At 45.3% G+C, this 15389-nt stretch overlaps 1 protein-coding gene across 1 annotated transcript in view; it reads right to left on the bottom strand.

Annotated features, from left to right (window-relative positions):
• LOC111140609 (gliomedin) overlaps positions 1 to 15389 on the bottom strand; it is a 57704-nt gene that overhangs the window by 22455 nt on the left and 19860 nt on the right. Inside the window, exon 2 of the mRNA XM_022492807.1 lies at positions 5262 to 5313. Coding sequence (XP_022348515.1) covers positions 5262 to 5313 — 52 coding nt within the window. The remainder of the gene's footprint in view (positions 1 to 5261; positions 5314 to 15389) is intronic.

The raw sequence follows: 15389 nt of genomic DNA, 5'->3' as shown, positions 1-15389 counted from the left end.
CCTCCTCTCTCTCTCTCTGCCTACTTGTGATCTCTGTCTGTCAAATAAATAAAAAAAAAATAAATAAATAAAATAAAATATTAAAATGCAGCTACCCAGACCCCAGCTGGAGAATCTAATTCAGTTTACATTTAGAGTGGGGCCCAGGAAAGTGCTTTTTCACCAGGCACCACAGGTGACTGGGAAGCAGGTGGTCCTGGGGAATCCCGACCAGATGCGAAACGTCTCTGGAAAAAGAATCAGTCACTATCAACAGAGTCCTAAAGGGGTCCCTGACCCTAGAAAGCCTGAGAGCTATTAGTCTGGGGGCAAGAGTAAAATGTTGAGCCAAATTGTGGGATGGAGGGGGGGGGGCATACACCACATCTGGAGGGAGGTGGGTGATAGAAGAGGCACCAGGAAAGAGAGACTGAACCAAAGGTACAGGAGAGAATCCAGAAGGTCCCGAGCCCTGAACCTAATGCAGAAGAGAATTTCAGAAGAGAAAGGAGACCAACACTTCCAAAGAGCCCAGAAGCAGAGTGCTATAGTGATGGTGAGCCTGTATCCTGACGCCCACTCGGGATGCCTACAGAGCTGCCCAAAGGCTGCTTACACCTGGAAGAAGCCCCAAATATGTGTCATTATACTAATGTCAAATCTCAAATAGTATGTGCCAACTGGGTCTTGAGAAAACTGTTTATCAGGATGTTTTCTCAGCTCTTGACTCTTCTCTTCTTGAATAACAGAAACCCTGGGGATACACGTGGATAGCCAAGTTCATGTTAGCACCGTATGCAGGGCTGGAGCGATAGGACAATGGAGAATGTCTCTGGGACTTGGAGACTTGGTTCACATGTGGTCCTGCCTCCCACTGTCTCCCTGTTTCCCACTGCCTCCTGGCTTCCGCAGGACAAGTTTTCTGCTGCCTCCCGAGATTCTGATGCTTCTGCCCCATTCCCCACCCGGTTAGAGACTGCTGCCACCTTTCCACACTGAAGGGGGCCTGGGCCCTACATGTGTCCTACATGCCTTCGTCACAGAGTGGGGTCTCCTGTGCTTGTGAGGGCCTGTACCCTTTCTGTGAGCATCCCTCACCTTGAGGAGTATGACACTAAATAGCAAATAAAATATAAAAAGCCCCACCATAGCAGGTAGAGAGTAAAGAAAGGAGGAAGCCCTTTTCCTGCTTTTTGAAGAAGGGGCCCTGAATTTTCATTACCGCAGCGGGCTCTGACTGCCCCAACCCACATTCCTAACCAGAATTGGTGAGAAGTGGGCGGATGCTGGAGGAGCTGAGCTGCTTAGAGTTTTTTTCTCCTTGAAATCTAAGACTGACCCACAGTGGCCCTAGTTATGTAAATCAGAGGTCTGTGGATGGTCTTGCAAGGCGAAACAATGCCCCTCTGCTGAGAGAGATCAGAGAGGAGTGGTGGTGACTGGCACTGACATGACAGAACCACAAGATGGCAATACTGGGATCCCGGAGTCCCCAGAACCAACTTGGAGTGTCCGGACTTCGTGGAGAAAAAAAGCCTTTGCTGGGTTATGCCACTGAGATTTTATGGTTTAATCACTACCAGAGCCTGTCCTAACCTGCCTTGACAAATACATCCCTCTGTCCTTACAATAACTGGTAACTTCTTGACTTTATTCCCCCCCTCGGATAAGCTCTGCTGCTAGCAAAGAGAAGGATTTCAATGTAGACAAGAAACATAGGCACGACAGTTATGAGGAAGGAATGACCACGTTTCCCGAAGTCTCACCAATAGTGGAACACAAAGAAGCCCCCAAATAAAAATCCAAATAGAAACATGTCAGAAAGGGAGGTCTGGTTCAGCCGCTAAGCCTGATAAAGCCAGGCCTGGTGCCTGTGGGGCCTATGGCCCTGATTCTCTTCCTCTCCTGTTCCCAGCAGGGACTCCCCAGGGCTTGGGATTCAGCCAGCCAAGGCTTCAGGGCCAGACGGGAGCTCTAGCCAAAGGGAGTGTGGCTCCCCTTTCCCTTGGGAGTCAGGAGTACTTGGCTGTCCTTCAGGGATGGCCTGAGAGGGCCCTAGTTCTCGCATGTGGAACTGGAACTTACCAACTAGAACAACAGGCTAGTGGCTCAGTGAGGCCGGCTGAGTGAGAGCATGAGCAAACACCAGCTGTTTCTGAGAACAGCCTGTCAGTTTACCAGCGTTGCCCTGGCCACAGCTCGGAGGCCTCAGGATCCAGCCTGTGTGCGACGGTACACCCTTTGCGGCTGCCCCTGCCACCAACCGCTGGGCCAGTCCCAGGCCACCTAACTTGGAAAGGTGTCTTTCCTCCCATGTCCCCGCTAAACTGCAGCTTTGGTCCAATCCCATCTGTTTGGTGCATTTCAACTTTGGACCATGGGATGGCAACCTTCAAGATTTAGAGTAGGGATGGCCAATAGGTTTTATTTCAAGTGCCAGTTCTCATCCGTCAGTACAGATTTCTGGAAGGCCAGAAAAGAATGACATGAGGCCATGCTCCGTGGCGGCTGGGATCCCTTCTCCGTGTCTGCCGGGGTACAGGGTAAGCATCCGTAAGGAGTGCCATCACGGGGTTGGAGCCCCTTGGCCATAAGGAGAATGGGCAATGTGGATTTGAAGCGCCTCTGCCCAGATAAGCAGGTCAGTAATGTCATAGTTGTGAGATTTTCCAAAAAAGCCTATGCTCTGAGTCCACTGAAGTGAAGAACCCAAGAAACTGCCTTCTTTGAGACAGCTGCTTTTCCAGAAAATATGTTTCTGGGGTCCCAGGAAATCTGGGCTTTGGGATGGGATGCATCCAGAAAAGCATGCCGTTTGTACTCAAAAGAACAAAATGTGCACTAGCAAAACCCTTACCTGCTCTAGCTCCTGAACTGCCCTCACTATTTGCCTGATGGTTACCGGCTGCATACATCTGTCCTTGTCCCCAGAGCACTGACAGCTGCCTCCAGAAAAGGGAACAGGGATGGGGTTTCGCGGTCCCAGCTAGACTAGCTTCGAGTCACAGTGCCTGCTTTTTCAAAGCTGAGTCCCATGTAAAGCTGGATCTTGTTCTCAGGCCTCAGGCCCCAAGCCCGGGGTCCACTCTGGCAGCCGCTCCTGCCAGTATCTTCTTGGGGCTCTGGACCAAGGCTCTCTGCCCTTCCCCCTGTAGCTGCCAGTGCAGTCCTGGATCCTGTCACCTTTCTGCCCCCTGACCAGACAGCGTGGTCTGTCCCAAGACAAAACCTCACTTGGCAACTTGTATATTTCATACCTAAGTTTTAATTGAAGAGCCTTCTGTGTTAAAAGGGGGCTCAGTTTCAAGCTGGCATGAAAGGAGAAGGTGCTGGCTTTTGAAAAGATTTCGAGGTACCAAAGAATAACTTCCTCAACCCATTTCCAGCACAGATGCGATCCCCACCCCCCACCCCTAATCTTCCCTAAGTGGTCTCGACAGCTCCACCAGCATTCACTGAACAGCCCGGCTCTCCTTCTAGCACTTCTATAATAAATATCAAAAAGGAGGAGGCTTTTCCTGTGCCTCTCAACAGGACTTTTGTGCCTGTAATTCCATCCATCTGAGCATTTCTCTGGTGCTCATTACTGTCACATGAGGAACTCTGAAAAGGACTTTCAAAGATGAAAGAAAGGTGCGTAAGATACAAGAGTTTCAGAATGAAGGACCAAGCTGTTCCAAAGAGATTTAATTTTCTTTGAGGGTCGAAACGTGACTTGAGTAATTCAATTAGCATTTCCCAAGAAGCCACAGGATTATAGCTTTTCTCGCTAAAACTAAACTAAACAAACAAGAGGCAGACTTGGACCCAGGGTTCTTCAGGGAAATGTCTTTTTCACCAGCCCACTGCCCCCAATTTAATCACTTCCATAAACCATCAGTTTAGTCGTTCACCAAACTTGCACTGAGCTCCCAGTGCAGGGCAGGTCATGGGCGGTCATGGAGAGAACGCTGGCACACAGGACGGGGTTTCTCACGGCTGGACGCACATTGCAGGGTTTCTCAACCTCCACCAGTGTGCCCTGTCAGTGGGACACCCCCAGGGCCTGAGGGCAGACACGGAGAAGGATCAACAGAAGCTTCATCAGGCTTCAAAGTCTTCTGGTTACGTTTTAAAGTTCATGAGAGCTGTGCATTTACTCCATAGTAGACTTTTAATGCAAAAAATCATTCCCCCATTTCCTCAGAATGGGGGAGAGGATGGAAATAGCTGTGTCTGATATCAGGTTCCGTAGGCCCATCCTTGGGCCTGGCCAGAGCCTTCCTTGGTCTAGGGTAAAACAAATTAGGTGACCTGTCTGGGGTCTGTGTTCTTCCTTGCCCCAAGCTTCTGAAGGCAGGAGGCAAGCACTTCATCTCAAGCAGGAATCAAGCACCCAGCTCCCCTCAGGCAGGAATCAGGCACTCCCCCTTCAGACAGGAATCAGGCACCCCCCCACCTCTGGCAGGAGGCAGGACACCTAGGTTCAGGTGTACATTGTCTATCAATAGCACGCTCCTCCTCCCCCGCCCAACCCATTTGCCATGCTGTGTCCCTTGGCTTGGTGTGCCTCCTTGTTGATTCCCTCCCTCCTGTTTACTTGTCCTTGATTTCCTGAGTGGAGGAGAGCTGTGACATAACCCCCCATATCACCTAGCACACAGTAGACACCACACACAGAGCACTCTTCATAATGTTTTCTTGACTAATTAGCAGTTTGCTTCTAGAACTTCCTGTTCATGCCATATGTATAAGGAAACAATTACTTCTGATAAGGGAATACCCCTTTTTTTTCCTCTTTTAAAAAGTCATGTGAATAAGGAAAACATCTATGGCCCCATTTCAAGGTACCACACGTTTCTAATTATCCAAGACCTAGTTATTTTTCATGGCTATATTTCTATGGTAATACAAAAAATATTATTTTTCATAATTATATTTCAATTGATACTGAGCTCATTAAAAACATCTGGTAAGGGGCGCCTGGGTGGCTCAGTGTGTTGAGCCTCTGCCTTTGGCTCGGGTCATGATCTCAGGGTCCTGGGATGGAGCCCCGCATAGGGTTCTGTGCTCAGCAGGGAGCCTCCTTCCCCCTCTCTCTCTGCCTGCCTCTCTGGCTACTTGTGATCTCTCTCTCTTTGTCAAATAAATAAATAAAATCTTTTTTAAAAATCTGGTAAAAGTAAACCAACATGTATTTTTATAACCCTTAGTGTTCCTAGGTGTTCATTCTGCCCTGACCCTTTGGTGAGCCCACGTATGTGCAGTGTGAACCCCTCTCGCTCAGTGCCAGGCCCGCCTACCTGTGAGGCAGATGCCCTTGGTGCTGTTGCAGAGGTCCACCATCACTCGGATCTGCAGGGAGAGAGGGTAGTTAATAGCACCGCAGAATACAGTGGGCCCCGAACTTGACCTTCACCCGGACGAAAGCAGTTACAAGGATTCACAAAGTAACCTCAACAGAACATGCCGAAGTTTGAAGAAAAGTTAACCTTAACTGAAAAAGAAACTCTTAAAAGACCTAGTGATATATGATAATAGAAGCTCATCTACTAATATCGTCCATCAAATCTCCTTGATTTCTCTCCAGCTCTGAGAAGAGAGGATGGTAAAGGAATTGCTAAATCCAATTTTCAAGGCTGTCATGAGTCAGCCCTCCAGCATCTGAAGGACTCAATCTGCGTGGGGATTGAGTAAAGAGGGAAGGGTTTGTGATTGGGAGTTAGCACCCACTAGCTGGGCGAGCACAGGCAAGGTACTTAACCTCCAGGCGCTTTGGTTTCCTTTGAAAAGTGTAAATACTATAAGCACCTGTCTTGAGTTCTGTCCCCGGTGCACAAATGCTGCCCCAGATGGCAGTCATTCTCGTGCCTTGTGGGTATAGCCTACTCATCACTGGATGGCCACCTGTGGTAGGCGGACCCTGCAGCATGGTCTGAGCCCGGGGTCTGGTCTCCCCACACCCATTCTGCAGCCCTTCCCCCTCTCCACTCTTCATGCTGCTCCCAGGGAACTTCACAAAAACCAAACCTGAGCGGGTGAGCCCTGATTTACATATTGTTGTGACTCCTTGCTGCTCTAAAGACACAGAACAAAATTCCTCCTTCTCTGGACTCATCTCACCACTCCCCTTTCTCTTTCTATCTTCCAGCTGTGCTTTGCCTCAGTTTGCTCATCTCAAAATGGAGATAGGAATAGTGCTTACATCTGAGGATTGTTGTGAAGAGCAAGTGAAATCATTTTATGTGAAGTTCTTAGAACAATCTGGGAAGCACACACAAGAGTATCTTCCACCCAGTGGAGGTAATAAAGAGTGTGGACAGAAGCATGGATTCTGAGGTCAACCTGCCTATGTTCGTGGCTTTGCCACTCACAAGCAGTGTGATCGGAGGGCAGTTCCGTGACCTCTCTGTGCTTCTGTGTTTTTATCTGTAAATGAAGCTAACAGCACCTACCTTATACCATGGTTGTGTGTATTAAATGAGCAAGTACATGCAACGCACTCAGAGCAGGAACTAGCACATAGTAGGCACACGCTATGTATGCTATTGTGTTAGATGGTTCCCTAAATATGCCAGGAATGACTGAGTTAATTCATAAATTTACCATCCAATTGTTTTCAACTTATAGATTCAGTAATTTTTAGACCCCAATAATGAGACATTTCAAAACTGTGCAGAGAACTTATTAAGAAATGGATTTGAGGGGCGCCTGGGTGGCTCAGTGGGTTAAAGCCTCTGCCTTCGGCTCAGGTCATGATCCCAGGATCCTGGGATCGAGCCCCACATCGGGTTCTCTGCTCAGCAGGGACCCTGCTTCCCCCTCTCTGCCTGCCTCTCTGCCTACTTGTGTTCTCTCTGTCAAATAAATAAAATAAAATAAATAAATAAATAAATGGATTTGAGACAGCAGGTTAGACATCGGGGGAAAAACAAAATGTTGAATCCTTACTTCGCTCCTTACACTAAATAAGTCCATTAAGCGATATTGATAAAAGAGTTAAAAGTGAAAAATAAACTTAGATAAAACACTGGAAGAAAACCAGGGGGAAAAATTCATACTGGCATTAGAGTAGGAAAGACTATTCCAAGAAAGAAACAACCCCCATACTATATAGGAAGAATGTATTAATTTGATTAATAATTTAAAATTTTTGCAAAAGGTGAAGTACTACAAGCCAATAACAAATGAGAACTGTAGACCTTGAAAAACAACTGTGAAAGGCTAGTATCTAAAGAGCTCTTACAAACCAATAAGGAACAAGAAACCAGAAGAAAAATGGACAATAGGCCCAAATAGGAACTTCAGAGAAAAGCAAAAGGATGCGTCATTTTCACTTACAGTTAAAGAAATACATTCAAATGATGAAATGTTATTTCTCACCTCTTCGATTTGTTAATAAAAAGACTAACGTACTATCATGGGAGCAGCTGGAAAGCCACTCTCTCGTCCTGCTGATCAAGTGAAGGCATACTAACCCGCTGGAGGGCATTTTGGCAATAACTACTAAAATGTAAGTGGGTCTAACCTTCTGATCCATCAATTGCACTTTGGGAATAGTCTTCAGATATATTCAAATACGCGTGAGGAGAGAGAAGTACAAAGACAGTCATTGCAGAAATGTGGACGAGGGCAAAAACAAACTCCATATTTATCAGAGGGTCTTATGGAATGAAGGGCAGCATATCCACAGCATGCAATTCAGTGAAAAAGAATAAATTTAAATCTGTAAGAATGACACTGAAATATCTCCAAGATAAATGGAAAAAAAAAAAAAAGGCAAAGTACAGAGCAGCATGTGTAATGGCCTCTCATTTACGTAAAAAAAAAAAACAAAAGAAAGAAGAAAAGTACTGTGCACACAAATATTTCTATATGCTTCTCTCTTGTTGCTTTCAAGATTCTCTGTTTTTGGCTTTCCAGAGTATTTATGGAAAGAAACCTAAAAAGCCTCAAAGGTGGGGCAGGGATGGAGGACCAGGGTAGGAGGAGGCCATAGGAAACATGATACGCCCTTTTGTTTCATTGGAAATTTTCACTGATCATTCTTTGAGTTAAACTCTATTTTAAAAGAACATGTTTTGATCGGAGGGGAAAGACTGTTTTGCCTTCCACCTAGGCTTAGTCTGTTTGCTAGGAGATCCAGCGGAAAACTCATACCGCGTCTACTTTGTCAAGTGTATCTATAGATAGTTATTGACGGCTTTAGAAATGTATTGTGAAACATACATCTCACAAATAGAGCAAATGCGCACCATTTAAAGACGAATCGTAAAACAAACATGTATATCCCGCACCCACTCCCCACCTCCCTCAACCCCCGCCCCCGGAAAAAAACTGGAGGTGCTTCTTCCCGTAACACCCCAGCCCCATCAACTCTGAGACAAAGTGTATTGTGTGGTGTTCCTCTCTCTTTCATACAAGTAAGAACACAGAGGCAAAGAGAAGTGACATCGTGTACTCAAGGTCATATCACTTGCTGGGATCAGAGCTGGCCTCAATTCCTGATGCCAGGTCTACTGTGCTTTCGATTATCGCTCTGATGATTTCCTCAACAGAACCAGACAGAAGAAATTTCGACTCGCTATTTTTAGTCATTTTCATAAATGAATGTAATCAGCTGCACTATGGACAAGATTTTTTATCTTAAAAAATGTATAATTGCCCATTGAGAGAACCATTAAAGACTTCACAATGCTTCATTTGTTGCCTGGGGGATCACAGCAGAGGGAGTAGTTTGAAACAACAGAAGCATCAATAGGGAAAATTAGCCTTTCTCTTTCCTTCTCATCACCGGTCTGGGGTAGGCACAGTGTCTATAAAAGACGATGAAGAAAGAATTTTCATTTCCGACCTTTTGGCTCCATTTATATGCTAAATGTCCATTTAGCTATTTACCAGTAAATTGTGTTAATGTTCATGCAGAAATAGTCCTTGAACAGACTTGGGCTATATAAGGTTGTGGTGGGGGAAATATAGGGAATGAAAAGTTGTGGCCATAGAAAGTCAGAAGCTGTCTTTCTGATAGTGATTAAGAGCTTGGATCAGAATAAAAGAACTCAAAATGGGTTGTCACACAACCTAGGTTGTCAAATTATGGAATCACATTTGGCAGAGAGAGCTTTCTAAATCTTAATTTAGGACTTAAGAATGGTGAAGCTGGAAGAGGCCTTCCAGCTCACTGTCCTGGGGGTGTCAGGCACAGTCGGTCCAAGATGTAGCCCTGCTCCCCCACAGAGTCCAGCTGCTGCCACTTTCCCCGTCACTCTGCTCCAGTCGTCCTGACCGTTGTCTCTGGTCCTTGCTGTGCCTGTAGGCAGTGCTCACATCTTTGCTGAGAACTCAGCTCAAATGTCACCGCATCAGGAACACTTTCCCTGACTCCCCAGCTGAAAATACCGCTAGGGGCCACTCTCTATCACCTCACCCGGCTTGTTTTCTCTGTAACGCTCATCACTATCCAATATTATCTTACTAATGTCTGCTTTTATTTATTATCCACTCCTGCCTCCCAAAGAATGGAAGAATTTTGAGAGAATTTGCTGTTTTGTCTCTATCCCTTGTGTATAAAATAGTGCCTGCTTCCAGACCTAGAACTTTTCCACTGGGGAGATACATTTCAAGTAAAAAAGTAAGTCAGTGGTCTTGAAGGGAGATCAGGGAGATCTTACCTTGACAGAATTTGACAATAAATTGCTAACCTGGGTTTATGATGTGAGAATTTGATGGCATTGGGAAGAGGATGGGTGAGATGCAGAAAAAGCTCCATAACAGTTGTGAGAAGGCCCACCCCAACCCACGGACACTATTTGGAGGACACATTTTATGGGAACAAATGGCTGTCACCCTCAGAGCAATATAAAGAATGGTACCCCTGAGTGCTCAGGCTTAGTGCACCCTTGGTCAACATGTCAACGGGGTGGAATCACCTCCCCAGAAGAGACACCATGGCCTGTCAGGGTCATCTCCTGAGTGGGAAGATCAATACAGTAACAGAGAGAGACACATTGTATGGGGACTTGTTCTTAGCAGTGACAACGTGTGGGTCATGGGAGAAAAGACAGCCAAAATGGGAGGAAGGGTCTTGGGTTCCTCACCATCACTGTTCTTGGCTTTGCTTGAGAAAGAATTCAAGAACAATCCATTTAGAAGAAGGATCAAAGGTTTATCAAGTAGAGAAGTAAGAAAGGAGCTACTTCACAGACAAAGTAGCAGCCTCTTCTCCCAGAGGGGGTAGAGCATCCCCCTTTGCTTCTAACCAAAGGTTTTATATATCTTTTTTAAATTTTATTTATTTATTTGACAGAGAGACGGCAAGAGCAGGAACACAAGCAAGGGGAGTGGGAAAGGGAGAAACAGTCTCCCCACGGAGCAAGGAGCCTGATGATGCGATGCAAGGCTTGATCCCTGGACCCTGGGATCATGACCTGAGCTGAAGGCAGACGCTTAGTGACTGAGCCACCCAGGTGCCCCAATTTTATATGCTTTTAAAATTAGTTAACTGTATAGGGAGGGCCTTACTCTTTAACTTTGGGGGTTTATCGTTTACGTTGGGCCCATAGTTTTTCCATTGTCCCAAGGTTGTGCAATTACCTACAGGGAACAATTTTAAGAATGCCCAGCCTTGGTGGCTTTTAGTGTCTGGTGATCTCCCATGAGTCAGATCTTACAACTTTTTTTAATAACCTGCTGATTTTTAAGTTAAGGGTCAGCCTAGACCAAAATGGCTTTACTTTGGTTAACCAAAGTAGGCAATTTCACAGTCCAAGGACAATGGAAAAACCAAGTGCCCTTGGCTCAATAGCTAGTTTTGCAAAAGTGTCAGAGGACAGGAGCATTTGGTAAGATCCCCTTTCCAGTGGGGCTTGAGGGCCATCTTTTTCAGAACATCCAATCACCAGGCTCTAACTTGTGACCAAGTTAGATTCTCTGAACTGGAACCTGGGAAAATTTTAAACTGGGACCTGCTGATGCTAGGTTTGAGTATAAGACATTAGAGACCTACAGTAGCTGGTCATATCAGCATGAGATGACAAGGGATAAGCAGAAGGTTGTAAGTGATGAAATTTTAAGAAGTTTGGAAGGTTTTTGTTAAGACATATCATATGCTTTTGTTAAGGCATATATGTCCAGTGAAGTGGATACCTCAATCATGGGAGATCATGAAAGCTATACCCCAGGGAGGAAACATACTTTTTAATAGTTCCTTTGCCATTGTGAGGGCATCAGCCTTGCAGCGGGGGAAGCTTTAGTTCATCTTGAAAACACGTATAGTAGCAAAAATATATGGCTAACCGACATGAAATGGCAGCTAAATGAGGTTCCAGATGCAGGTGCTAAAAAGGTCCAGTGGGAGGTCTGAGGGTTCTGGGAATAAAAACAGCCTTTTCAGGATTATGGACCTGACAAGTCAGATGTAGCTGGTAGACTGTTTTTGCAACTTTATATAAGTCTCCCTACCAATATCTACTCATAATTTGAGTCATCTTCAATATACTGTGGTGGGTGAAGGAATGCAAAAACAAAACAAAACAAAACAAAAAAAAAAGGGGGGGGTTTCAGAGAGCTGAGAGGCACCAAGGGATCTGGGTTTCCCAAAGTCCTAAGCGTTCACTTCATTTACAGCCATTGCTTACCCACCTTAATTTCTATGATTTAGGAACAGGTTGTTGCCATGTTACAAGGACACCAGGATGGCAAAAGTCTTACTAATATTTGTGGAGAAGATTTTTAAGACTCATGTTTGCCCTTAAAGACTTAAAGAGGTTGTGCTAGAGTTTGGGCACAAGAGTCCTTTTAATAGTTTATATTTTAAAGGTTTTTTTTTTCGCCTAAGCCCAGGGTTGTGACAACCAAAAATGTCAGACATTGCCCAATGTCCCAAGGGGCTAGGGGCATGGGGGCAAAAGTCACCCTTGGTTGAGAACTGTGGTTCTAAATGTTAGTCACTCCAACCAGTAACACTGTGCTAGGCTGGTCCTCAATATGCTCTTGTTTTATCCTCAGGCAATGTAAGAGGTGGGTTTTATTGATCCCAAGTTACAGAGAAAGATTATCTTCCCTAGAATGCTGACTGACTGGCCCAAGACCCCACAGCTAATTAGAGCTAAAGCATGGAATTCAATGGCATTGAGCTGAAGCAAACATCCCCAGTGCTATGAAATATAACCAAAGTCAACCTCTTCTGATTTTAGGCAAATGTGGTGGCTGTGAATTCTTCTGTATGGGATTTGGTTTCCCTGAGCAGATTTCTAGACATGCTGTTCTGTTGCTTAAAAACCATCACTGGAGTTTTGCTATCTATCAGGTAAAGTTAGTTAAGGACCTGATATCAACCTACTAGCCGGGTCCAGTGAGAGCTGTTTTCTCTCTCTGGGTGTCTTGTGGTTCTCACTGACAGCTTAAATTCCCCCAGTCTTCTCCAGGCCTTCAGGTTGACCTCTGACTAGAAGAAAAGGTGGGTTGTATTCTTTTTGCAGCTGTCCTTCTTGGAATAAAACGTGTATTTGCTGTAGGGTGCCTGGGCGGCTCAGTCGGTTAAGCGTCTGATTCTTGATTTGGGCTTAGGTCATGATCTCAGGGTTGTTGAGATTGAGCCCTGTGTTGGGCTCTGTGCTGGGCATGGAGCCTCTTAAGAGTCTCTCTCCCTGTGCCCCTCCCCACCTCTCCCTTTCTTGAAAAAAAAAGAAAGAAAGAAAGAAAGGAAAAAATGTATCAGCAGAATATCAAAGTGGCTCCTATCTTTGGAAGCTAAGTTGAAGACCTCCTAAAAACTTTTCTCTCTTAAAAGCTTGTGTCTTGGGCGCCTGGGTGGCTCAGTGGGTTAAGCCACTGCCTTCGGCTCAGGTCATGATCTCAGGGTCCTGGGATCGAGTCCCACATCGGGCTCTCTGCTCAGCAGGGAGCCTGCTTCCCTCTCTCTCTCTCTGCCTGCCTCTGTCTACTGTGATCTCTCTCTGTCAAATAAATAAATAAAATCTTAAAAAAAAAAAAAACAAAAAAGCTTGTGTCTTGGGGCGCCTGGGTGGCTCAGTGGGTTAAAGCCTCTGCCTTCGGCTCAGGTCATGATCCCAGGGTCCTGGGATCGAGCCCCACACCGGGCTCTCTGCTCAGCAGGGAGCCTGCTTCACTTCCTCTCTCTGCCTGCCTCTCTGCCTACCTGTGATCTCTGTCTGTCAAATAAATAAATAAAATCTTTAAAAAAAAAAAAAAAAGCTTGTGTCTTGAAAATTTCAAAGAGCACTGCATTTTAAATCAATTTTCTGGGATGAGATTAAGTATGTGTAACCGATAGAAAGAGAAGATTAATAGACTGCCAAGACCTGGTGGGGGGGTGGGCAAAGAAGGGGCAGTGCCTGCTCAAGGGGGACAGGGTTTCTTTTTGGGGCGATGCAAAATTTCTGGAACTAGAGAGTGTTGATAGTTGTACAGCACTACAAATGTAAATAGTACCACAAAACTGTACACTTTTTTTAAAAAGATTTTTTAAAATTTATTTATTTGACAGACAGATCACAAGTCGTCAGAGAGGCAGGCAGAGAGAGAGAGAGAGGAGGAAGCAGGCTCCCTGCTGAGCAGAGAGCCCGATGCGGGGTTCGATCCCAGGACTCCGAGACCATGACCTGAGCTGAAGGCAGAGGCTTTAACTCACTGAGCCACCCAGGCGCCCCAAAACTGTACACTTTTAAAAGGGTTAAAAGGGTGAATTTTATGTTACATGGGTCTAACTGATGACGGAGCAAAAGGCTGGCTGAGGACAAAGCAAAAGGCTGAAACCTCGCAATCTCCCCCTCACCCCCACTCCTGGGTGGGACAAATGTGACATTCTTTAAGAATGTCCCAACTATCTTAATGTCAATGGCTTGCTAAAAGGGAAAAACAAAATTGACACCAGCAAGACCTCAGGTATCTTAGGTCCTCTTTAGCACATGAAAGTTCTATTGAAACCTCCTTTTCCCTTACCTTCCCCCAACCACATGGTACATAACCTGCCATCCCTCACAACCCAGGGCAGCAGCTCTTCCTGCCCACGGGTCCTGTCCCCATGCTTTAATAAACCACCATTTTGCACCAAAAATGTCTCAAGAATTCTTTCTTGGTCATCAGCTCTGGACCTCACCCCACTGAACCTCACCTATGTTCTAGCCATCATAGCCACAATAACAAATTATCTGTTTAAAAGATATTGTGTCCTCCCTTTCCTGGAACAACTCAATATCCTGGGATCAATAAGGAAATACATTGGGAGATAATCTTAGGTTAATATTTCCAACATTACTACGCATGTGAAATTCTCAGATTTAAATATTTTCCTGTATTCTGCAGAATTATGACTAACACAGTTTTCTCTTGTATCTTGTTCTGATGGGAAGATATAAAAACTGACATTGCAAAAGTTGATTTTAGGGGCTTCACATGTAGTTACACTTAATTTATAATAAAAGAAAAATATTGTCCCAATTTACAGGTGAGAAAACTGAGCACACTTCTGTACATTTAGAGCTCAGAATCTAGAGGGCCATTCAGACATTTAAACTACCATTTACTATGTAGGTGGACATTGGAACAATAACAGTGGGAGTTACTTTCTTTTTTTTTCTTAATATGTTAAATCATTTTGAGAGTTACTTTCTACAGCATCAAATACAGAATCATTTGGGGATGGTGTCTAGTATTGGGGTGAGGGGTTTAGAAGGGAGGAGGTATAAGAATTTAAACTAATCTGATCCAAAAGAAAAACAAACAATTAAAAATGCCTCATTCCCTTTTATTTTTGCCCTTCAGTCTATTGTGATTGTGATCTGTGTTTATATTTCAAAGACATGATAAAATGTATACATCAAGGGACAGAGTGTAAGGGCCTATTCAGCCAGAGCGCTGCCCCACCCTGGTTGAACTGCCATTTTGTTGTAAAACTTAAATTGACTTCCCCCCGCCCCCCACAGGGGAACTTATTTAAAAGCAAGTCCAGGAAACCAGTCCCACATAACAAAGTCCAAGTACAAGGGTGGGTCAGGCCAGGAGGAGGTATTCAATCAGTGGGGGCACATACTGTCTCCTAGCTACCAAGGAGTATGGCCCCCCCCCTTTGGGAGCCTTTTGGCGCCAATCCTAACCAAGGTGTGATAGGCTAAATCAAATGTCTACTAGGGTAAATTGTAATTCAGTTGGTCGCCTAGCATCATTGTGGAGTTTCCTGTGTGGGTTACAATCTCATTGGCCACCTGTGTGTGGCCAGGCCCAACCACATGGCCTTTGCTCTATAAAAGTTAGTCTGGAAAGCAGGGAGGGGTCGTCCTCTCTGTAGGGGCGGCCGCGACCGGTCTGTTTGACGGTGGGTCTGATTCCTGATGCTTGGCGCGAAATAAAGCTTTGCTTGACCTTCGCTTTGTATCAGTCTCGCTCCTTTAATCACGGACCCATTATTGGGG

Source organism: Enhydra lutris, unplaced genomic scaffold (genome assembly GCF_002288905.1).
Source record: "Enhydra lutris kenyoni isolate GAN:26980312 unplaced genomic scaffold, ASM228890v2 scaffoldscaffold4, whole genome shotgun sequence".
Classification (NCBI taxonomy): domain Eukaryota; kingdom Metazoa; phylum Chordata; class Mammalia; order Carnivora; family Mustelidae; genus Enhydra; species Enhydra lutris.
The sequence above is the reverse complement of the archived record's forward strand: the minus strand, read 5'-3'. Positions and strand labels throughout refer to the sequence as shown.